This window comes from Pezoporus occidentalis, unplaced genomic scaffold (assembly GCF_034315485.1).
Source record: "Pezoporus occidentalis ecotype Australia unplaced genomic scaffold, CSIRO_AGI_Poc_V1 ctg185, whole genome shotgun sequence".
Lineage (NCBI taxonomy): Eukaryota > Metazoa > Chordata > Aves > Psittaciformes > Psittacidae > Pezoporus > Pezoporus occidentalis.
The window spans coordinates 1,882,747-1,908,137 of NW_026913693.1; the positions used below are offsets into that span (position 1 = coordinate 1,882,747).

Below are 25,391 nucleotides of genomic sequence, written 5' to 3' on the forward strand. Positions count from 1 at the left end.
GTTGAGCAAACTGTCTTTTAGAACATTTTAATAGAGAGACTGACAGAAAGTGAACATTGTTGCAGCTTCATTGTCTTTGAACTCAGGCTAACAGTATAGAAAGGAAGATCATTTTATTAGAAGGGATTAGGGAATAAAATATAAGCCAACCCTTTAAGTATGAATAATATAAAATATAATATAAAATAAAATATAAGCCAACCCTTTAAGTATGAATAATAATAACTGATCTATTTTTATGAGATTATGCTAAATTTTAACAAAATAAATCAATGATAATACCTTGGTTTTGTTACACACCTGTGGTGGCCCACTCAGCAGCAGCCTCCTTGGGTGATATGTGTCCATTCTGCCCTCATTTCTGTTGTTGTAGTCCATATGAATTGGCTTGGGAACCGTCCACTGGCGGTAGTATAGGGACTGCTCCGTGCAAGTCATCATCTTACTCATAAGAGGACGAAAAGAACTTGCCCACGTAACAGAATGGTAAGGCAAGAGGGAAGATGATTTGGGAAGTCCACTGCTATCCGTAGAAGTAACAATGTCATAAACCAATTTGGGCAGGAAAACTATGGGAGGCTGTTTTGATGCTTTGGTCATGGAACATTGAGAGGTCTGTAGGATGAAGGAGTTATGAGTAGGTGCAGAGGAAGAAGAGGAGGAGAAAGGTGAGGAAGATGATGAGGTGATGGAAATTTGGGCACTTTTTGTGTTTTGTTTTGTATCCAGCTGTTCAGCTACTGGTGGCAAGTGTTTGTTGGTTGTTGTTTGTGCCCCCTTGTCTACTTTCTGCTTCTGCCTTTCATAGTTGCTTGTAGTTTCTTCAGCGCTGTTGCTTAAGACTTGGTGCAGGGACTTTGCTGTATCCCCTGCTGCTATTAAAGGAGGAGAAGACTCACTGCAGGATGCTGTAACTAAAAGAAAATTTGCATTTCAACACAGTGCAACTATCTCTTCTAGCCAATATCTTAGTTAAACAAAACAAATAAAAATCATTTAGCTAGAGTATCCATCAAACATTGCAATCTAAGTCTGGTTCTTGGTTTCACCTTTCTTGTACAGGAATTCATAATGGGACTAGTTTGAAGTATTCATCTCAATGCAGAAAGCAGCTTTTAAAGTACTGAAGCACATAGGAAACATGCCAATTATTGTTCTGTCCTCTACTTCCCTCTTCATTCCTCGCTGAAGGTGTTCATTGGATATTTCATCACTCAAAACAAAGTTACTGAAGCCATCATTTAAAAGAATGTAAGAAAATAAATATTCACAGGCTATTACCTCATCAGACTACAGAAATGCCTACACAGATTGACATCTAGAGACAGTCCTCTGGATCAGCTCTGATCTGACACTCATGTGTCCGCATCACTGCAGCACTTAATCTTATCTGGTAAAACGTGCTGCTCAAGTCTCTCTTGCTGCATAAAGCATTAATGCATTCATACAGCTTTTGGTCAGCTCTAAGTATATGGCACATTCTGAATTCACAAATGCTGGCCTTGAATATGCCATGTAGATGTACCCAACTGCTAATTGCTGATTTTCTGAAAGTGGTGTATTTTTACCTTATATATTCTAACTACTAAGATTTCTTGGAAGTTTAAGACCTTTCTTTTAAGTGACTTTGAGCACCATTAATGCTTAGTGAATTACAAAAAGGAGATGCAAATATTTCTCAGGCTTCAGAGTAGACTGAGAACTGGTTGAGGAATCAGTCTTCACATGGTGCTAGGAATATCTGTCTGAAGCTGAACACAGATAAAACCAGCCTTCCTCTTAAGGTGAAAACCGTGTTGGTTCTCAAACACCCCCCCCGCCCCCCATTAGTTCACACATTTTGAACTAATAAAAGTCTGTAGTTTCTCTAGAGTATACAGTAATATATACTCTAGCTGTGTATAATCTAAAGTAGCCAGTAAAGGATATTAGCAATAAATATAAAAGTGTCACTGACAATGTGAACGGTTTCAAGTAAAACCACTGTGATGTCTCTCAGTATGCTGGTATCCAAGAGCACAGAAAAAAAAAAAAAAAAAGGAAAAAAGATTTCTTTAACCAGAGGGAAAATGAGGCCACAAAGCCACGGGCAGGCCACATGGACACGGTGGAACTGACAAGCAGCTCAACTTCAAAGAAGAAAAAACATTTTGAAAATTAAAGTGTTGATGAAGCTTATCCAAATATTTTCAAGCATTATTTACTTTTGTAACCACCAATGTGCCTGTAGAAAAGAGACCATGGACCAAATATTCATGTCACTATGTTGAAAACTATAATTAGATCAAAAATAGTCTACTGTCACTGATAAAAATTAATATGTTTGAAAAAGCTGCATGAGATTGTGACTCCTAGGAAGTTCTGGTATTCTTAATATTCTTCATTAAGGTTCTTAATATTACCTGCCTAAAAAATATGCAAAAAAATTTATCAGACAAAAGACCTGCAGTAGTTCTCAACATCGCTTCGTGCTTCCTACATGAGTTTGAAGATTAAAAAGGAACTAAAGATTTAAAAATTACCCACTTCCAAAAGAGCTTTCAAACAGTGCAAAATGAATGAGTGTACTTCCAGAGCAAAACCAACAAGGTACAAATGCCCATGAGAATAAACCTGCTTTTTCTCTTTCAGATTTTCAAAAGCTTTTAAAAAAAAAGTGAAGCATATTTTCTCATTCAGAAATTGTCCTAGCTTCAGTGAACGCACTCAGCCATCACAGCACTAACTGAGCATTCACACCTCAGTGGCATGTGTCAAAGACGTGTCTAGTTTAGGCATCCCACCTTACGATTATTTTTCAAGCAAGAAAAAATCTTATTTCTTACATTTCAGAAAGCTCATCCTTTTTTTTTTTCAGATTATCTTTAGTGATCCCATTAAAATAGACCTTATCAAGCTACAGTTATTTATACCTTTGATTATTTATCTAATCAGATGAATAAATGGTCTCTTTTATGTCCTAAATGTTATCTTAATAGAGATTATCTTAAGGTCTTACTGGAAGCTTTTGAAGAGAGAGATGAAGATGCAGAGTCATGGGAACGAGATCTTTCTCTTTTCATAGGACTTCTCTTTTCTGAAGTAGAACCTGTTACATGAATGGTAATAAGGGATAAGAAAACCAAAACGTAAGGTAAGTAAGCCTGTGAGAAGGCACAGCTATATTGTCAAAGTAGAGAAAACTACACTAGAGTTTGCATGGGTTTGACCTCATTCTGACAGTTTTCAATACAGAGAGTACCTGTTGCTACCACGCAGTACTGAATCAGCCTACGGTCTATTCTAACTATGCTGAGCTGCAATAGCTTCACAAAATCAATGCTGCAGCCAGGACCTCGTAATTTCTAGACATATCTCAATCATGTTTTTTCTTTCTACCAGAATCTCACTTTTCTCGCTAATCCAGTGTCAGAGAAACCAACAGGCAACAAGCTCTATTTTGTGAGTAGGTATGAAATTACCTCCTACCCTATACATTATGGCTTTGTGGCTAGATTATATCTCAGCTTTTGATGATGAAAATCCATATTTGGACAGCTACTAAGGATATTCACTTGAGGTTCCTAGCTTAGGCTTCTAAGTTAAAAGGCTTTTTTCTGAGCAATTTTACCATAGTAAACAGAGACATAAGCACTGCCAGCAGAAAGTTAGATTGTAAGCTTATCTCAGCTGTTCTGAATTGGATTCCAGAGGAGTATACTGTACTTCATGGACTAGGAAATCAGCCTTACAATTTAGAATCGGATCACATATAGTCTATGTGTAGTTGGCGTACATCAACTAAATGGACAGTAGTCTGCATCACATGTGAAGTAGATGTCTATTGTAGACAGTCTGAGTATGACCTCAGTTATTTCATTCCTTTATGGAAAACACATATTTGATTAAAGTGAGTATTTTTGTTCTGCTTGTTCTATCCTTATTTTCACTAAGAGTAGGTGAACAGTGAACAGCTCTCTTCTTCCTCATACAAAAAAGAAATGAAGACCAGCAGTTTGAGATTTAAACAACCTACAGGGATAAAAATCCCTTGTTTTCCACAGTTACAACAGACACAGCACACCAGACGTTAAAGGAAAATGTAAAGAACTGAATGATAACTGATAACTCCCATCAACTATCCCTCAATCCCCTCATCCCGCACCCCCTCCCAACAGTTCCTGGGTAAATTGTTGTTGTTTGTTTACACATTTATATATTCTTAATTGCTCTCTTAAGAAGTAATAAACCCACCAAATCTACAGCGTCAGTTTGAGTTCATGGACATTTTCAAGGAGTACTCAGAAGTTACTATGTTCAGATATATTTTCTAGCCATACTATCTTACAAACTAGAGACTACTCAGCTGTACTATATATTTTCCTGCATGTAAGCAGGAAAGCGTATATTGTCTGCATGTAAGCATAGTTTCAGGATCACCAGTCAGGGACTGTTTAGGCAGAGTTGCCATGCTGTGAGGGAGGGGATGTGGTCACCGCTTCCCAGATGGCAAAGCACATGCTTCCCTGCTGCAGGAAGGGCAACCCAGCACTCTGAACATGAGCATTACTGGATGTATCCACTACAGCTGCACTTTGTGGCTGCTAGAACATACAGGGCAAAGCAGGGAGGGAAGGAGGGAGGGAGGGGAAAGAAGAGAGCCAAAAAACACGGAGAGAGAACAGACACAGCAGCAGGACTGCAAGAGATTAAAATGCTGCTGCAGCAGCAGTCCCTGGGCAGAAAGGGTGAGAAAACGCAGGTTCAACAAGGTGAAGCAAAACTGAGGAGCAGAGCTCACTCAGTAAGGCTAACTTCAGAAACCCTCACCAAATAAGTACCCACACAATCCTGCTTCTTCTAATATAACTCAACCATTTTACAGCTTCTTTTATTATCACTACTAATAATACCTTCTGTCGCTACTTCTTCATCTTCATTATCAGTGCTACTTAGTTTCTCTGGGTCACTTTCTAACACATCATTCACCACTGCTTTCTCTGTGTGAACTTCTGAGCTCACAAAGTATGCTGCCAAACCAAGTTCTTGCTCCAAGGTTGTCCTTATCAAAGAAGATGAATTTATTAAACGTAGGTCACAATATCTCAGTGATCTGGAGAGAAACAAGAGGGGCTCATATGAAAACTCACTGTAAACTATTCCCTTACCTTTTTTACAAACATGGCCAAAGGGGAATTTAAAACTATGGACGAGCTAGGACACAGTGTATGTTATGTGTTTAATAAATTTACCATTGTGGTGTATACACTTTTCTTTTTCTTAATCCAGTTATGCACCTTAATCTAGTGCACTGAATATTAGCATCTGCATAAGAAAAAATGGAATAATTTGGATTATAAGCCTAACACACAGAATGGGATTCAACTGAACACAGAATGGGATTCAACTGAACACACAAAAGCATTTAGTGTCCCAGGGCACTCTGTCTGGCTTCCAGGTGCCATTCCAGAAGACACTGATCCCTCCATACATCCTGTAGCATATATGCCAGCATCATACAGATGTTTCAGATAACTTACGATACTTACAGTAGTTACACTTTTTTTTTTATATACCCTTATTCTCTCCTCTAAACCAGGATGCTCATAGTATTTTCTGAATTCTTTATAGTTCGCTATAAGCAGGAGGTTATTATTACTAATATGGGGTTTGTACTTATGATATAAAACCTGACAAAATAATGGAAAAGAAACATCTTGATGCTGAAATCTGTTTTTCTCTCCCATGAGTAGTTACACAGTTAATCTTTAGCTGTTTGGTAAACAATGGATAAAAAACTGCCGCTGAGAAAATACTGAATCTTCTCACCTTGGCAAAGACTCCCCTTGTGGATCCATACCACTAAATATCAATATACAAGGCAAACCTTCCAATTCCAAATAGGTCTGTGGCCTCCAATCTACATCTTCAATTTTCTGCCAGACCTGTATAAGGTAAGAAACACTGCTGAACATATTTATATGGCACAAATAAAACCCCAGAAATATATTCTCTTGGCATCCATTATATGAATCAGTTTGTACAGTGGATGGATGTTCCACCAAGGGATGCAACAGAGCAAGACAATTTCAGCATAGGCAGATTGCAGAAGTCCTAGATGATTACAGGTAGTAACCTACCTGCTGTAAATCTGAGGAGACTTGGACATTACGATCCAGCATGAAAAGCCTCCCAGCTTCACAGCTGCATAGCACTGAGGCCAGGGCACAGGTAGGTAGAGTGGATATGGTACAGTGGACAATAAAGCTGAGTAGGAGCTTTGAGGAAGAGAATAGTACAGAGGGTTGCTTCTTGTGGCAGATAACGTATGGATGTCTGATTCTTCCAAGGAAGAAAAGCAGCTAGGAACAAAACTTTTTCCACCTTCAAGGAATAGGGGAAAGCTGGAAGTGTTCAACATATGTTCAACACACACATACCACTGTCCTCACCTGCTACCTTCTGAAGTTTCCTGCTCTCTCCCAAAACTATCAGTTTTCCTGACAAGTTCATGAGAAGTTTGATAACTAGATCTATTGTTTGATTGTTTAGCATCTACCTGTACTGCTTTACTCACACCAGTCAAGTCTTTTTTTTTTCTGTAAGACTGATCTACGGATAAGGAGTACACAATAGGACCAATAGTACGACAACTCGGCCTCTGACATTTGTATAGTTAAGCATGTCAGACAAGATAACCAGGATGTGATTCAGAACTAATACTGATTTTTCAAGTAGCTATGCTTCATTTATAGCAGAATAAGATCAGTATTTGGCCCTGGATTTCAAATGACATCATCTGACATGTATTGAATCAGGCACTTTACAGAGTATGCCATAATATATATTATACCATCCTATAACATAAATACATTTTTGCTTTGGTGATCAGATGATGGCAGTTTTATGAAAAGCAAGGGAGTATCAGAGGCTTTTGTTAAACAGATGACCATGACTCTGGACCGAAAGGATATAAATTAATCCATAAACCTGCACATGGTCCAGAAAGCAAAAAATTCTGAGCTGTGAATTATGGGGTGCCCTGAACCCATGACTAGTATTGCTGACTTGGTGTCTTCGTGCCACCTGCTGGTGATAAAAATAATATAACTCTCAACTGGTCACTGATTAAAATCTTTTTGCACTGATGATTTTGTGAGAAAATTCTACTAAAAGTGCAGCATTTTTATTTGGCTTTTATTTGGCTTTTTCCTTATTGCTTATGGTTTCTGTAGATAAAAGCAGTTCAACTTTTTGTTGAACTTTTTCTGTTTGGGAGGGTTGCTGGTGGAAGTCGTGTTCTAGCCATAGAAGTTAATATTCCATCGAGCATTACCCAGGGGTAGGACAGTAGAGGTGTCACAGAGGGTAGGTCTAAAAGAGAAAAGTTATGCTCCTTATGGTAGTTTTCATTTCTACTAGTAAGATCCACACTTCAGCTTATGGTCATAATTCTCATCAGTAAATCTCCCTACCTACCCATCTAATGAAGTTTCCCAGTATATGTCCTTCTGCACGTTACCTTTAGTTGCTCCACAAAGTGCTTCCCTATTGTGATTCCAGAATTAGGACTTCCTAAGATTATTTCGAAGTTATCTTCAAGGGCTAGTCTTTCCCTTACATTATGCAGGCGCTCATATGCCACTGCAGCCAGCGGAGTACATGGAATTCTCAATACTACCATGAGGCCATGACCGCTGGGACATTGTCTTGAAGAGTTTATGAGGTTTTGGGTGATTTCCAGAGTTTCAACTGAGGTGTAGTTCTTCATTTGAGAAAGACCACACACTGCCATCATAGCTGCAGAGTAATGTTGTATGAGGACAAAAGTCCTTATCACTGCACTGTGTAATCTGGGGAACCTGAAATAAATGGCAAATTAAATAGGGAAGTATTAAAGGCTAAAGTGAGAAAGACATTTTTTACAAAATATAGCAAACTCAGGATTTTCTCCTGTAAAGAATCCTTCATATCTACTACAAAACAGAATCTCACCAAACTGCAGTTGGATATTCTTTACAAGGCATCATTTCACAATCAGGATTGATGTTGTCTCTCCATTTCTTAGTAAAGATATACTAAGCAAGGAGTCCAGTAAGGTTACATCTACCAAGGCTTTACTGCTGTTACAAAATTAATCACAGAATATTTGCTAAAAGGCGCTCAGTAATAACATCCATCAAAATTATATTCTCTTATCAATGAAAATAGTATTCTTCACTATGTGTTATTCTTAAGGATCGTGAGGAGGGATGGAGTGTTTCTCTTGTTTTCTTATTGAAGCCCTTAATCAACTTCTTCTTGTTTCCAAGAGGACTGATACATAGGCAGCATCCAGCAAGCACTCCAAGTTCCCAAGCCCAGATACACACTCTCTCAATTCCCAATTTATGGAAGGGAGAGATGTGGATATATAATAGCTTCCTGTGGTTTTCACAGAAACGAAACCTACATGCACAGTAAAAAGAGGAACTATGTCTTGCTCAGAGAAGTGCCTGGTGTGTGATCAGAGTTCCAAGGCACCCTGTAACAAGCTCCATCAGTTAAGTGTAGATGCACTCAGTCTCCCAGTTAGCAGTTCAGATTCACAAAATTCTTCTTGTCCTGTCTCATTCTTCTTACCAATCCCAAAAGGTTAATCCGCAGTTGCAGGCACACACATAATGTGTCACTACTCTTAGGTAGGTATTCTAGACTTGCTCCACAGGGACCAAGGAAAACAGATGATGTATTTTCAAGCTCTGAAGATTTTGTCACTGATTCAAGTGTACAAACGGCAGTGATATGTCTACTTCTCTTTGTGGTCCAAGTGCAGTATACACAAATTCTATATACCAAAATCAGCCAGGGTCAGCAAGTGATAACATCGGACAATGTAGTAAACCATTTGAAATTACATGATGATGCCATGTTAAATTATTATAATATAGAAGCAGTTACTGGCCGCAGCAAGAGCACACTCTAAATTAAGCTAAACAGTCTGCATGTTCACAGCAAGAGGCAGCCTAGACTGATTACAGACCAAATACATAAAAAAAGGTGGAAGAAGAAAATAAGAGCAGGTGAAATGCCCTTCCATACACTGCTGATTTGTGGGACCCTGAGAAAAAAAAACAAACCAAACCAAACCAACAAATAAATGAGGGCACCCTACCTCTTTCCCACAGCCATGACCATTGCTTCAAAAGAGCTGTCATACCGAAGCAGTGGAATACTATGTCCAGAGAGGGTGGACTCAATGAATTCTGACAGTCCAAAGTATTTCTTGTTTTCATGGTATAAATCTACACCCTAAAGCAAATGAAGTAATAAAAATATAAAGGTAAAGTCTAACAATTATTAATTTACAATTAATTGACCATTTGTATCTGAAGTTTTTGCAATCACATTCTTTAATAAGCATACATCTACTCAGACATATGAAAACAAGGAGAGAAAGAAATAAAATCAGGTTTTTTGAGAGAACAGATGTTTGGCCCAATTTTTCCTTGTTCCTTTTTCTCTCCCTGCATATATACACACAGAAGAGCTATGTATGGAATAAATATGCAGACATATGTAGAAAATCCATGTATGTACATATATTTATGCAGTAAGGCACTAGAGAAAGATTTTCAGATGGTTTCCATTTATGTAGTTCAAAGATTTTTAGCACAGCTACTGTAGTTTACAGAAAATATTAAAAGAATACAGAAAAAAAAAGCAAAAAATGACAGGATAGGCAAAGGGGAAAAGAACTTGACACAGACTGAACAAGAAAAAGATACCATGCAAGCTTCATTCTTGTTTACAAAAATCATGGGGCCTCCACAGTTTTGTCAAGTATGTAAATGCAAAATAACTTATGAAAAGCTCAAAGCACCTTAAAGCATCCATCTTACATTGCTGTAGGAAGAAGGCCAGTGGATCTCATTGTAAGGGCTGATATGAGTATGCTGTGTCTGCAGTGCATAGGGGAAGGAAGTCACATGGAGGGTCACAATATTTGGTGCCTCTTTCACCTCCCTGCAGTTCAACAGTCTATCAACAAGTCCTGTAGACACTTCTGTTTGAGGATAAATGCTATGCATAGCACTGCAAAAAAGAAACACAAAACTCTCCAAAATGAACAGCACAAAAGAACACTTGTGTCAGTGGCATAGCTTTAACCTGGATGTGAAATTGAAGTTAAACATGTACAAGGAACTTAGAGCTCTCTTCTTTGCCTGCTTTTGTTGCATAGAGGGATGAGAAATGAAATGCAAATTATTTCACTGCAGCTGAAAATTTCTGTAAGTCTGGTAATGATGTCCCCAGCTAGCAAATTACCAGTCCCTTATAGCTATCAGAATATGAGAGACAAACGATGAAAGGAAGCTGATGTTTGGGCAGTTACCGGTAGACACACAGTCCTGTAGTAACTTTAGCTAGATTGTTAGTGCTGCCCTTAAGAAAATTGAATTCTTAGCTACAAAAATCAAGAGAGAAAATGACAGACAGTAAGTCAGTATGACAGAAAAACAAGGGAAACTATCTGTGATAGAGCTATGCTGAAAGGGAGTAATAGTTATTGCTAGGGTAAATGCCAGTATCATAGAACACTTAGCGAATTCGTGCCAATGTCTCTGTTGTGACTATGTGGGCAATCTCAGGCAATTATGCTCCTCTTTTAGGCATCTCATTCAACTGAATTCAGTTAGATGGCATGGATCCCGCTGTGCAGAATAGCTACTTAAATATTTGTCACATACCTTTATTAGATAAGAGGAAAAAATATCAGAGTTAAGCAGCAATACAGGTATTTCTCTATCACTCAAGGGTGTTATATGAATACATGTCATAGCCCTTAAGGCTGTGACAGCTGTAATAGGCCATGTAAGTTCCTAAGATATAGAGGAGTTGAACAAGAAACCCTCACATGAAAACCATAATTCTGGTGAAAATCATAAATCTTAACCAGTGTGAAAGGCAAGACCTTGTCATTTCATTCACAAGAAAGATTCCATAATTTTGGGCTTCAGAAACACTACTGTGCTCCCAAAGTTGGAATACACTGGTATTTCTGGAGTTCAGTATGTTCTCCGAGCTCCATAATGCCACAGGAGCAAGAAAGGAAAAGCAGCCCAACTCCTCAGTAGGCAGTTTGTTGAGAAGCCAAGAAAACATGGTTCTGTTAGGGAAGAAATTACTTATGCAAGTGAGCTGATGGAGAATTTAGTAGACATTGGACAGAAACCTCCCTGCTCCCCTGAGATGTCTGACATTAGTACATATGCACAGAAGCTTTCAATTCTTACAAAATCAGTGATCCTGGATAGAAAAACATTGTATAGGAAAAATTTTAATCAGTTAACAAAATAAGAGGTACTGTTGGCTTACTGGTTGTCTGCTCACTGTGGAGGGGTTTTGCATGTTTTACAGCCTGAAGGACACTGACAGAGGACCATGAGCTCTGTGTACTTTCACAGGAAGCTTTCCTTTGAACAAATTACAACCAGCCAAAAAAAACAATAGCTATGGCTGACAGAAGATAAGAATGGTAAGCAAGAAAAGCTGATACGTTCCACTGAGGCATAATAAGATAATCAGGACAAAAATAAGTTATGAAGGACCTTAAAAGAAAACATATTTATTCAGTGCATGAGAAGATAGAGTTAGCAGAAAGATGCAATCAAAGATGAAGGAAGCGATAAATCAAAAAGCTGATCTTGAGAGCTAATGCAAATAATACTAATTTCTCCAAAAACAAGTTGCAATTTTCTTACCTCATTAGGTCCCAGTGTGCATGATCGTGGATTAGGACAAACAGAGTATGTGGATTCTGCATAGATTTATGTAAAAAGACTTTGAATTTAATCTGGGCCTCTGCATCTAGTTTCATAACATACTGTTCCACCCTCTGCTTTGTAAGATGTTCCTTTTCTAATCCAAGTTCTAACAAAATACCTACAGAAATGGAACAAATGTCAGTATTTCCAGATAAAAAAAGCATTTAACAATGTCCTATAAATCTAAAAAAATGCTAACAACGAGCACCTGAGTGCCAGAGATGAAACAAAGTCTGCTGATAGGTCACTTCAGAGGGTGGAACACAAATCAAGAAATCAATCTTCTCAAAGGAACCCAAATCAAGATTTTGAGTGCTGGAGTCAGCAATTGAGCAAATATGAGACAGCAATTTCTGAGCCACCGCTAGCTGGAATGGACGAATCTCATGACGTTCAATCTCATAACCTGGAAAAAGGCAAAACTCTGTTTAGATATGTGCCCGAAGTCTAATCTAACACAGAGTGTTAGAGTCTGGCAAAGAATGACTGATCTACTCTTTAAGGTACTTTGCTTATGAACAGGAATTCCAGTTTATGAAAATCTGTGTGGAATATGCAAATAAATATTTCTACATTTGGGTATTTTGGTCCTATAAGTTTCTTAAATGAAAGTGAAATGGTGCAATAGCATTCTGCTACCACAGAAGTAACAGAGCTTCAAAGGCTACAACACCCAGTGGAAGGAAGCAGAGCATCCATCAGTGTAAATCTGAATATCCCAAGACCTGAGTTGGTGTTTGACTCAGCACCTTTACTTTCAAGACCCTAAGAATCTGCCCAGATGGATCTAACTGCATACTCAGAGACCTGATCTCAAGTGCCCAACTCCGTGACCTCTGTAGAAAATGCTCCTTACTTACTTGTACACACAGCTGCTCTGGTTCCATTCGGTGCTGTTGATTTATTCACTGAAGCAGAAAGTGATGAAGAGATATGCCCTTGGTTTTCCTGATAAAATTTCTCCAGCAAAAGATCAATATCACCCTCTATCAAATTGAAGCAACAGTGAAATAAACATCCATGTTAATAAGAGTTGGATTTCATACTGATTTTTTTTTTTTTAACATCTTAAAGAGCTTTATATATGCTATACATACACTAGCTGGTTATCCTTGGCCTATTGGCTGTTTTACACAGGAACCCTCTCATTATTTTCTGTTGCATCTGTTTTTACAACATACTACTAGTAAAATTCAAATCAAGCCAGGGAATGACAAAAAAGCTCTGCAGACCACTGGCTAGGGCATTTAAGGATGATAGAAATCTACCCTCAAGGTCCTGATGTATATCTGCAACAACAAAGACATGAAACTGGCTTATTGAATGTTCAGATCGTGGAGCTGTACTGTTCACTAGTAGGGATTACAAGAAGCTTTGGAAAACCACAGAATGGTTTGGGTTGGAAGGGACTTCAAAGGTCACTTAGTTCCAACCCCCCTGCCATGGGCAAGGACACTTTCCACTAGATCAGGTTGCTCAAAGCCCCATCCAACATGCATTTACACTGGCTGAGAAAAAAAACAGTAAATCTGAATGATGAATGTTTTTAAGCCTTTGACATTTTTGAAAGACAGAAAGAAAAATAATTCGCTATAAAGCTAAAAGAGATATACTATTTTTGTAGCTCTACACAACGCTGAAGCAGGCAAAGTATGTCTTATTGAACTGTGTATATCTGCAAATACTTCCTATACTATTCAGCAGGGGCCTTCCTTGCAGATGAAAGCTATGCAGAGAATGCAATATGTTTGTCCTAAGTATTTAGTATTTTCTCAGCAGTTGAAAAGATGTTTGAACATGTCTGCACTGAGCTCAGAAAGGCAGGGTATGCCTTGTGAAATGCAATCCAGTGAATATAGATGGCAACTATTTTCAGGATGCTCATTTACTTGCTCGGCTCAAACAGTAGCAATAGCAAAAGTGATTTCAAGAACCGCATTTTGAAGATACTAAGAACAGAAACACTAACATAATTGCATGATGGTTCAAGGAAAACAAGCTTCTCCTAAGTGACCACTCAAAATATGACGCATCCAGCAGGGTGTTTGTGAGTACAGATTTACTGATGTGACATGAATGGCAAAGGGAACTGTGACATCCCGTTGACACTGACAAATATGCTGCATTTGCTCTCATTGTATGATATGGTTTAATTTTCCATGTGGCTGGATATATCCCCAGATAATACTGCCTGTACTGATCCTCAGTACATTCAGTCATGAAATGATCCAGTAACCCCGCCTTCTGCAGTTGTCCTCTCTTTTCTATGCATCATGATCAAGTGCACAGTATGGTAAGTTGAAAGAGCAAATCCTACTTTTGATAAAATAGCTCTGTTCTATCACTATCTAAATAAATTCTGCTCTTAGGGCAAAAGGATTTACACATTCATATGGTCTTGCACAGTATATGGATGGATTTGCATAGTTAAGAACAATAAGCTCAGACATTTGATGGCATATTTTTATGAAACAGAGATTTTGGAAACTTACTTTTTAGGAGGAATTTCAATTCAAATGGATTTTCACATCTTGGTTCTGCATTTTCTATATATATTTCTAATGATGTACTGCTTCCAGAAAGGTAATGAGCACAGCTAATTACTCTGATTTTAAAGTGTCAGGGACTTGAAAACATGCCTCTTTATAATCTGCTAGGTACCTGGGCAGAGTGTGCTAAAGAAGGACCCCAGAGTTTCCGCTTTCCCTGTGACCAGCTGATAGTTAACTTCTTTTTGGTAGTCTGAAGGAGTGAGCATGCTCTCAGACAGAACTCTTGCCTGATACTTTCCTAAAAGACAAAAAAAGTAATTTTTAAAGCCATTCAAAATAAAGTTTAAAATGTTCTAAGTGATAATAAAAGTGCTACCCAGCTAAATGAATACCAGACACAAAAATGGCAGAGATGAGCCTCTTCTCTTTGCTACACATGTATACATCAGACACCAGTAAGATAGATTCATGTTTTATAACCTTTGTGTTTCTTTCCCAGTGTAGGAAATATTTGCTGATACAGTACATAAAAAGACCATATACATATTCAAAGGAATTGTCAGTTATCTTCCACTCATAATGAATCTTTGAATGGCTATGCAAATAATTTATTTTATTATCAGAATAACCCTCAACAGGCTGTCAAAGAGAATGGCATTGACAGACCATCTTTTAGAAGCTAAGAAAATGTTTGGTCCTCTGCTTGCAGTAATACCCCAGTCACCCACAGCAAGAGAGCTCTATGCACTACCTGTGCTGTAACTGGCTATTATTTTTGTAGTAGTGTTGGCTGGGATGACTTGGTGAGGACACAGGCAACACAGGCAGAATGCAGTTTGCTGGGGAGAAGCCCAACTGTGCAGCATCAGCTTGGCTTCATCACATCCTATTACTTGTTGGTCAAAGCTCTGCTTTTTGAAGTTGCTTATTGGAACTCCAACAAAACTTCTCACAGCACTGGATTACTCTGTTTTGCCTAGAGATACACCCTTGGGATCTTACCTGTTATCACAATGCAGGAATCAATGGCTCGATTTCTACTGGCACATATGATCACCACATAGTTTGTCTTTATTAATTTTCCTTCAATGAGTAACTTAAACATTTCTGAAAGACCTTCAGCCAGAGAGTAGCTGCACTCGATGATATGGACACTATTGTTACAGGAGCTAGCAGCGAGGCCTGCCAGCCAGGGAAGCTGGGCTGAAGTCACTGGTGTGATTTGGCTGGGCACTTGAGGGAAGGTCTGTGGAACAGCCTGTTGGTACTGACGGATTTCAGACAGGTGTGATTCCCGCCACGAACGCATGAATATTTGCTCTAAATCCTCAATCAAAGGAACCTGGTCCGAGGCTAAAAAATACATTAAGACAAAAGTAGTATGAAACAATGCCATTTGGTTAACTGTTGCATTACAAACGTCTTTATTTTTCAAAATACGCCCTTTTTTAGAGATTACCATGTTTCAGATTTATGCATGCATGAATATTGCCTTCAGCAGATGTGACCCAAATTTTTCATTCTGAAATGGCTTTGTGGTACTCAAGTGAAGCTGCCCTAACTGCAACCTTAGTATCAGTAATTAGAAATATTGAAGAGGTTAGGTACTGCCTGTCTCAGCATAATACTACTTCTAAACCACAGACTCTGTACAAAAGCAGCAAATTACAGCTCTTTTCCTTTTTTTGTCTTTAGTTGCTATTGTCCCAGATTACAGGAGCAGATGAACGTTGTATGTTTATATTCCAATCTGTCTGGTCTTCAAGATCTGATTATTTAGTTATGTTTCATTTCCACAAATGAAAATGTTTCATATCACATTGAATATCACTTAAGATTGATATCTAATATTCTTCTGCCCTAATATTTCCTTTCTTATTTGTCAGCATGTAATATATTCATTGCAGTCTATGTGGATGTAAAATAATCTTACCTAGTTGAACAAGGTAGTAGACAGTCAGTAAGAGCTGCATTTCCTCTGAAATAGGCTGTATAGTGGAGGCACCATATTGTTCATATGCTTTAGATAAAGACTGGGAATTTCTGTAGCAGGTGTACAATAAAGGACTCACTATCACATCATTAATGTTCCCACAAAGATATGGGAAGTTTCCATGACCTACAAAATGAGCAATGTTTGTACAGATCACATTAATTTCATAATCTCCCATGTATGCATTAAACAGTAAACCTTTGCATTTAATAGTAAACCTATGCATTTAATAAGTTTAATAATAAACCTATGCATTTAATAGTAAACCTTTTAAAATGGACAGTTTAGCAGTGTTTAGCAGTAAGACATATCTTTACATCTCTTAAAAAAGAAGTTATAAGGCCTTGGAGGGTGGGGGTTTTACCTTTTAAAATAACTGGCTTTGCTTTACAGATTTTCAGCAAGTTGTCAGGAACTGAGACTGGTTCTCCTGAGCCCACCATTGGAGATGAGGCTGGCCCCACCAAAGCAGGCTGTGGTAAAGAAGATAGGCTTCCTCCATCTAAGATTTTAGATGCATCGTTACTGGAGTCAGGTCTAATAATGATTTCCTCAAAGAAAAGTTTTTCAACATCATCTCATAACCACATTTGGTATCAGTATTAAATGCTTTTTGTGGTGGTTACACACATTTCATGAGCTGTTACTACAACCCATACTACTATGCTAACTTTTGGGAGGACCAATTATATTGTTGCAACCTTGAACATCACACATGCATCTAAAGATTGTGAAATGTTTATAAACAAACAGATATGCATACAAGAATACAGAGACTTATGTGAAGTCTCTGTAGAGAAGTTAAGAAAAAGTTAAGATTCAACATTTGCTCAATTGTACGCTCTTTACAGTAATTTTAATTTAAAAAAAAAACAACACATTAAAAGAAAAAAAACTGGGGAAAGAGGTTTATTTCACTGTATGTCACTCCAGTCTGTGTCTAGACTACAAAATCCAAGTGCCAAGAAAACTGTGAGAAGTAACTGAAACAATGGATGGTACCTTGACCTGAGTTATGACACTGCCTTTAATATCCTAAAGATGGACATAGGCACGTGTAGGGATTTATTAATAATGACTTGATGTCTGAAACTTGATGAGACTTAAACTCAGAGCCTCAATGAGAAATCAATGGAAATGAAGCACCCAAATGTAGGTGAGCATGTAGGTATGAAACACCTTCCAGAACTCTAATACGAATCTGCATGCATCCTTAAAATATTGCCTCTTTTCCCCCATTATTTTCTGAATAATGAAACAAACATTATCATTACCTTAGGCATAGCTTACCATTTTTAATTCTGTTTGGAACCTGTGGGTTGAGCTGCAAGTTCCAAGTTTCAGTAGACGACGGAGATTCTGGTGACCAACCTTTATGGCGCTTTTTTGGAGGCCCTGTATTTGTTAAAGTGCCTGAATAACAGTAATATTTCATAAAAGCATTAGAATTAACGTATGAGGGTCTGTGCATGATAATTCAATATGTCTTGTGCATTACATACTGTGGTAGACAGGGTCAACTCCATGAATATAAGTTTATATGGGTTTTAATTTACTGTGTTATGTCCTGCTTTCTTGGAATTTCTGATGCAGAGAACTCTTAATTATCTAGGTAGACTTCATTTATTTTATACCAATGTTTTTCCTATACTAAGAATGATGTAGTAAGAATGAGACATGTACTAAGAATGCTTCTAAGTGTTAATATTTTGACGTCAACACTCTGGGCATTTTGCTCCTTTCATTTCTGAATACATGACACAGTGTTTCATGTAAGTTATTGCAAATTAAAATTCTCCAGGGATTCAGGGTAATATTAACAAAGACCTGAGTTCTTTTCAACAGTTTTTCCTCTTACAGGACTTTTGCCACTTCTTGCTGCTTACTTTCTTCAGCTTTATGTTATTCCATATAACTCCTAGCATATACTTCTGTACTTTCCTTCTCTCCACATGTAGCTTCAACACGTTTGCCTGTAAAACCCTAAGTTTCTCATAGCTTTTCTAGGAGTTCCTGAAGATTAATTTCTTGAATTAACTTTCATTAATTTCTCAAGTCGTTTTGTGCACCCTCACAAATTCCTAGAATGATGTTTCAACTTACAGCAAGCATTTCTAATTATTGTGAGTCAATAGAGAGGATATCTCTGCTCACTATCTTGTAGGATTGAACTATTTCTATTTCTGGACATGGCTATGCAGAAGTTGTAACACTGCTTCACACTGTCTGGCTGTATCTCCTGGGAGAATGGCTAGTCCCACATAAAATGTAAGACAAAGTAAGAATCTTATATAAAAGGGGGGGGTAATTTTGCAAAAGATATTAAAACTGAAAAGAAACCTGAAGTCTTCAGGTATAGAATAAAATTGTTCACTGGCTGGAGAACCTTACATAGAGGTTTTCAATTACTTTGTTCTTTCAACGTTTACCATGTGAGGGCAGTATTTAGCCATTTGCGCCATTCCTTCTTTAGTTTCCTGGCAATGGGTTGAGACGAGTCACAAGACAGAGGAATACAAAGAATTTCTTTTACTAGAAAATGCCACAGTCTTTCCTGTGTATAAGTTATATGTGGAAGTAATCAATCTGAAATGAATTGGCAATAATATGTTGCTGCATAGAAGAAAGAGATCAAGAACCTGAATGCGCAGAGAAGAATTTGGCTGTGATACCAGCAGGGAAACTGGGAAAGATTTATTGTAAAATAGAGCTATAGCATGTTTCTAGCTATAGCAAAGGCTAACTCTCTTGGTTAAACAAGCCAGTGTCACAGAATACAGTTTGTGACAGAAAATAACACAAAACATGGTAATAACAGTGGAGGACAGGTTTTTAATTTGGAGCCAGTTGCCGGTCTAGTGCTCTATCCCAAGGTGAACTGCAATATAGGAATTATCCTAGGAGTGATTACTTATAAATCTTTCTTAATTCCCTTCACAAAACCTGTTGGTGTTATTGATGCAAAGTAACACATTTTTTAAGAATATGGATTCAGTGTCGAGTCTGTAGTTCTATGAAAGGAACAAACTGTCAATAACAAAAAACTTCCAATCAGTAATCTGAACTGTAACAAAGCTAGGGCTGAAAGCATTTAACATTTCTATTATCTGCAAATTAACATAGAAAAAGGTGTTATGGTCAGAAAAGACTTGGAAGGGAATAGTAAATTCTATTCATACAGAAAATTGTGATCATGATATCATTTGTTCAATGATTCTATTACACTCACAGAATATAGAGTTTAGAGTTATTAAATAACACACGCATAGATACCTAACACCGAAGGTCTTGTCAGAACAGACGTGTTATTTTTCACCAACTGCTGTTTAGGTGATTCCTTGCCGTTATAAACTGCTGAGCTTAACGCTGCTGTTGAAGGGACATGATCTGTGGCTGCAGCTGGTCAGAAAAAAATAAAGTGTTTACAGTAAACATTTCTAAGTCAAGACCCCCAGCTGATGCAATAAACTGATCACTTGATCATTTACTTTAATAGAGCTATGGGGATCTCCTGAGAGTGAATGCAATGGTGAATGAAGCAAACCCACTTCTGTTCTCATACCAGATTATTGCTTTCTACTCCCAGTCAAGTGCCTGGGTAAAACCAGATTCTACAATTAAATACATATGTCAGAACCTTTAGCTTCTCTGCAGGTGGACTCTAGCTTTTACTTGAAGTTTACTCAAGAACCAGGTATAAGAGTGAGAGAAGTTGTTTAGATTTTACCAAGATCCTAAGCCTCTATTCCAATTTGACATCTTCTTTCCAAGCTTCTTTTTAACTATGCTCTTAGACAAAGAGAGGTTTTCTCAAGCATCATAGGTTTGTAATTCTGTAGCTTGTTTATGTATGTAACTTCTGACACCACTCCCCCCCCCAAAAAAAAAAAAAAAAAAAATGCTGATCTCCTATTAAAAAGAGATTAATGATTTGTTCTGGAGGGGTACCAGTATTCCGGGTCTATTGTCTAGTTTAACAGGTTTCTATCTCTCCTGTGTGAATCCCTGTAATAGTCACAAGACACTAAAGAGCTGTTTTCATTCTGAAGAAGCTCAGAGAGATCACTCTAGCCTCTATCATCCATCACCTTTCATTTATGTCAAGCTAATGGAAAAGTAAATGTGTCAGAAAAAATCTTTAATACAAAAGGAGTTTAAGATACTGATAATTAGTTTGCTTTTTAATATTAAAGCCACTTTTCTCAGCAGAAGAAAAACTCAGAAGTTTTTAAGCTGATGCCTATAGAATGCCTGCAGTAAAGAAGATTCTGGTCATAACAAAATATACTGAAGAAAGAAGAAAAAGCCATAATGATTCTGGTTCCTGTAACATTTGTCATCTGTGACCAGACAAGCTACAGCTGGATGAATATGAAACCTATTCTCATCAACTTTAAAAATAATGGCTTTTAAAAAAATTTGGTTTGCCTCAGCTATGAGCAAGCTGCAGATCACCTCTTATTACATGCTAGCGTTTTATACATAAATTGGAGGGGGAAAAAAGGACAGGGAGTGGCCTTCAAAGTATGACTGCTTTCTTTATTTGTAATATCTCTAAGTCTATTCAACTTCTTCTGTTTTATGTGGCAGTGTGCTTAATGCTTGTCTTTCCATTCACACACGTCCACACAAATACCCATGCACAGAAGAGCAGGAATAGGCGGAAACTCAGCATGTTTTCCTTTTAAGCAGTACCTGATTGCTGTGCCCCAGTTGGAGCACTTGGGTTTGCTGCTGGGACTGGCTCACTTGAGGTGCTTCCTGAGAGGCCTGAACTTTCCGGCAGCTGGAACAACGTTCTTGAGCAGGTGCTGGATGAAGGTGGCCGGCTTCTGAACTCTTAACAAAAAAGAAACTTATTATCACTTGAGAACAGCAGCATTTGCTTTTTCTCTGCATATTTGATTTGATAATTTCACACACGAATTACTTAGAGGCTAAAGCACTTGGAATGGAGGAACTGACATCTTCAGACATGCCACCCTCATACTGGGTCAGTCAATTGCGTTTTACAGCTACTCTAGTAATCACCTGGCTTTAAAGAGTCTTTCTTTCTTTCAACTGATCCGTCTTAAGTTTTATACAAATGCCAGTCCCTGTGATAGCGAAGCTTGGATGATGGAAGCCAGAGCTTGGGGAAGACAGCTTCATTATCTTACCTGCCCCTTTCCAGCAGATTACAGATCCTTTGGTCAAAGCTCCCTGTGCATTCCTGACCAGATAATACTTTAAGTGTTTCTGTTTCTTGGGCTGAGTGGTCAGTTTAAGATTAATGTGATTTGAGAATTCTGTAAAGTAGCAGAAACCCTTCTTGCCACAGCCAACACAATTGCCAGAGAAGCCTGATAAAATAAACAATACATATAATCCAATGAGATAGGGGTGTCATTATTAACAACATCAAATATGACCTTTTCCTGGAGAAAAATCCTTATTTCTTTTCAAAGAGTGAACTTATGAACATTTTCCTCAAAAAAAACCCTGCTTCATCAACTCTGTTGTATTGCACTTTGGCCACCAGACTGCAAAAACAGAGCTCCATGTTTACAGAACAAGTAAAGTAAGCCATATTTTTCATTTTCCCCCACCAGAAAAAGATCCCGATTCCTATTTATTACCTACCTGTGAAACATTAAACCAAGAAGTTTCTGACTGAAGAGTACTGAATCATATGCTTAACCCCAGACCTATTCAACACCAGATAAAGTACATGTTTCACTTCTGTTTCAGCTTTCACTGAAATTAAACATACGATTAAAGTCTCAAGAAATTAGGTATATTTAATCTATTATATTTCATTAGATTTAAGTATATTTAATTACCAAGTACCTACTACAGATGGTTTTTCAGAGGGGGAAAAGTACTCAAGCCTTACTGGGCTATTAACTTCAAGTAGCTTTCTCAAATTGTGGCCGGACCATGTCAGCACTTCACAGCAGTTTAAACTATTTATGATTACGGAAGCAGAACATCTGCAAATTTATAGACACAACAGAGACATAGCCCCAGTATGTAAAGAAGCTTATTGTACTCAGGTTTGATGGGGCATTTCCAGGGATACTGCCATTTCATCTCATTCCGAGATGCACACTTTGAGCCTCAAAGAGGAGCTTGTGGTTGTGAAGCCATTATCTTTGCAAGTAAACGGGATTCCTTGCACAGCTGACTATATGCCTTTTGGTTCTTAAATTACCTTTTTATCCATTTTCCAAAGCATTTCCTAAAAACTTTTCATTTTGCTCAAGACCAATGCAACTGTCTGAAAACATTACCTACAGAAATGCTGTAGTGTGCGATTAGAAGATAATCTCCCCCAAGGAAATTTTCTCTGTTCCCTACACATGACCTGAAGCATGACATTTTCTTTTGTTTTAATCATAGCTAATGAACATTTTTATGTGTCATCACAAGAACTGAGCTGGAAAGGGTGCGTTCAGTGAATTGGAAGATGGCAAAACTAAAGGAAGTACATTTCATGTAACAAATGGACAATGACATTGGAAATAAATAACTGGAGTAAAGGATCAGTAATATGGTAAAAAAAATTAAGATCTATTTGTGATTATTTCAATCACATATTTCAAACAAACATAGCTTTCAAATTAATGTTCAGTACCTTTTTCACTGTGTAAACTACAAACTCTGACATATAATGCCTTGCAAACACCTGTTGCTTGCTTTACAGCGCCAGCACTTTCATTAGTTTTCAAATGGCTCAGAAGAATTTATAAAAATACTAAGTTCATGTGGAAATTGGTCAGGTATCCATGGGAACAAGTGGCTAACAGCTATAGAAAGCTGCCTATTATCTCTGATGTTGGTCGGCAGGATGATAAAGGTCATTGTGACTCATAAAATCAGGACAAGTCACGACTCTGCAGAATCCTCTGTGTTACATCAGTCAGCACAAAAGCATCTGCCTAACATCACAGAGCCTTCAGTAGCTGCAATAAAAGTAACAACAAAAGGAAACAAAATTACAACGGATGTGGCAAAGCTGTACTTTGCATGCATTTTATGTAGATTAAGAAATCATAAAAAGCATGCTGGTTCTGGTAAATGAAAACTTCCTGAACACTTGGCAGCACACTGAGTATGACTGGCTGCGCTGCAGTTTTTGCCTGATCGCCACTTACAAGCCCTTACAGGTTTTCAAATGTGAGCATGAAGGGACCATTTCCAAAAGTAAAATAGAAGTACCTGTAGGTTTTATTGCTTTGCTGGGAGTATCCAGAAACTTGCCAAAGCCACAGGTGGAAACGTCTGTTCAACAGAAGTTGGGCAGTGGTCACAAAACGTTTTCATGTGGAGTTCAGTTACTATTGGTAACTCATCATGCATTGTTGGTAAATCACCATCTGCCTAGATGTAGCAATAAAGTCTACCTGAAATAACCTTTTGCCCTAATCACCTATTTTTAACTCTGTGAAGTCTACTGGAAAACTATTTTACACCACGTATAGCACATAGGTGAGGCCTAGGAAGGATTAAACAGATCTAAATTTCCACCTGCTTTGAAAGGTCCTTGGAGAACATTTTAGAAGAGTATCTTTTAATTTTTCTTTGAAGTCAGACTATCACCTTTCACCTCAAGCTTCCCCAGTTCCTATGAGTCCAACTAAGAGTCCTTTCTTGCAAGTGCCTGCCAACACCATTTTTCAACCCATTTATTCTGTCCGACACTCTCTTTGATGACAGCCATTGCTTCATTGCTACAGCTCAGCCCTGACATCACAGTTAGAACACAGCATTGTCTTATAATCCCAATGCAATAAAATGCTGTTCAGCCATTACTCATTGCAGGCCTTTACCAAACTTGCTCTCAGCACTTCATGTAGCAGATTGAGTAACACAGAGAACCCAAACATTTCATCAACGTCCTTTCACTGAGTGCTCTGTTTCACATGCCATGGCCCAAGGCAGGATCTGATACAGGGACCAGCTTGTTTCATAAACAAGCTGCATTAAATATTCTTCCATACATTATAGAGAGGACAAAGGTCAGGGGAGCTGGGGCAGCCATAAGGTGACTCAATATATCTATGTCATGGGATTGATTTCACGAGAGAATTAGAAATCAATGCCTGGAGTTTAGGGGCTAAAAGCCTTTCACCTTTAGGTCACCAGTTCATATCCAACTCAGTTCAGCAGTGACTTCAGGCTGTGCCCTCTGAAGATTGTTTAATCACAAGGTGTTTGATTGTATCTGATATTTTATGCTATGCATTTGCTTGAATTTGCTCACATCACAATAATCAATTGCCCATGATTTAAAAAGCTCTTCCACAGTAGGGACCTTGTGCTCAGAATAAGGACCTTGGACTAAAAGGGTATGAAACCTGACCTACCTTCTCACTGGGGAAATGGTTCCTTTGGATCAACAGTGAGCTTGTGCTCAAAATAAAGAGAGGACTTCAGGATTGAAGGATATCCATCTAATATTTCAGAATCTAATATTTTATAAATTGTCTGAATATTTTATCCCTGTTTCTCTTTCAAATAAGTAACAGGTTTTTAATTAATGCTACTATTTTTGTGGAAAGTTGGCAGCTTGCTTAAACAAAGAATGATGATATTATCAACTTTTCAGCAGAAGTGTTTCTTCTTTTCAGTCTTACTTGCAAGAAAAAGCATACAAACGCTGACAATGCTCCACATTTTTTCCACCACTTGGTACCACTCCAAGTAAAGACTGAAGTCCTAAAATGTCCTTAAAAAATAAATTAAATCAATATGGTCAAGCTGGAGAGTGTCATTATATGGGAACCCCCTATTACAAGAGCCTGATAGATTATTGCACATTTTAACAGAAGCAGTTGCTGTATTTTATATTAAAGTGTTTTCATCTTACACACAGCTTACAGTGCAAGCAAACTAAACTCCTCTGTCATTCTGACCTCAGGGACCAACTGAAAAATAAAAGGATTTCTCATTCCCTGCTAGGGATGTGGGCAGCTCTTTGGTTCTTTGGGAAAAAAAATGATGGGTGAATAGCTGCTTTGTTTATCATGAGAGACTCTCCTTGAGACTGAGAACTGGGGGAAGAAACCCATCAGAGGACAAACCTTTGGGAGGGGTACATGTTAGGTGCTTTTATTAGGAAACACTAAATATCAAACA

General features: G+C 38.0%; 1 protein-coding gene across 4 annotated transcripts in view; it reads right to left on the minus strand.

The window, feature by feature from the left end:
* The window catches only part of GREB1 (growth regulating estrogen receptor binding 1), a 95,716-nt gene that overhangs the window by 20,826 nt on the left and 49,499 nt on the right, over positions 1 to 25,391 (minus strand). For 3 of the 4 annotated variants that reach the window (XM_062615894.1, XM_062615891.1, XM_062615893.1), the window contains exons 5-22: positions 21,431 to 21,613; positions 20,967 to 21,110; positions 19,545 to 19,670; positions 17,562 to 17,684; positions 16,636 to 16,773; positions 16,212 to 16,397; positions 15,281 to 15,631; positions 14,448 to 14,576; positions 12,647 to 12,772; positions 11,995 to 12,192; positions 11,724 to 11,904; positions 9,861 to 10,053; positions 9,134 to 9,270; positions 7,502 to 7,841; positions 5,809 to 5,924; positions 4,893 to 5,092; positions 2,999 to 3,088; positions 301 to 914 (exon numbers count right to left, since the gene is read on the minus strand). In XM_062615894.1, the coding sequence (XP_062471878.1) occupies positions 301 to 914; positions 2,999 to 3,088; positions 4,893 to 5,092; positions 5,809 to 5,924; positions 7,502 to 7,841; positions 9,134 to 9,270; positions 9,861 to 10,053; positions 11,724 to 11,904; positions 11,995 to 12,192; positions 12,647 to 12,772; positions 14,448 to 14,576; positions 15,281 to 15,631; positions 16,212 to 16,397; positions 16,636 to 16,773; positions 17,562 to 17,684; positions 19,545 to 19,670; positions 20,967 to 21,110; positions 21,431 to 21,613 (3,575 nt within the window). The remainder of the gene's footprint in view (positions 1 to 300; positions 915 to 2,998; positions 3,089 to 4,892; positions 5,093 to 5,808; positions 5,925 to 7,501; positions 7,842 to 9,133; positions 9,271 to 9,860; positions 10,054 to 11,723; positions 11,905 to 11,994; positions 12,193 to 12,646; positions 12,773 to 14,447; positions 14,577 to 15,280; positions 15,632 to 16,211; positions 16,398 to 16,635; positions 16,774 to 17,561; positions 17,685 to 19,544; positions 19,671 to 20,966; positions 21,111 to 21,430; positions 21,614 to 25,391) is intronic. The other variant, XM_062615895.1, reaches the window with a different exon arrangement.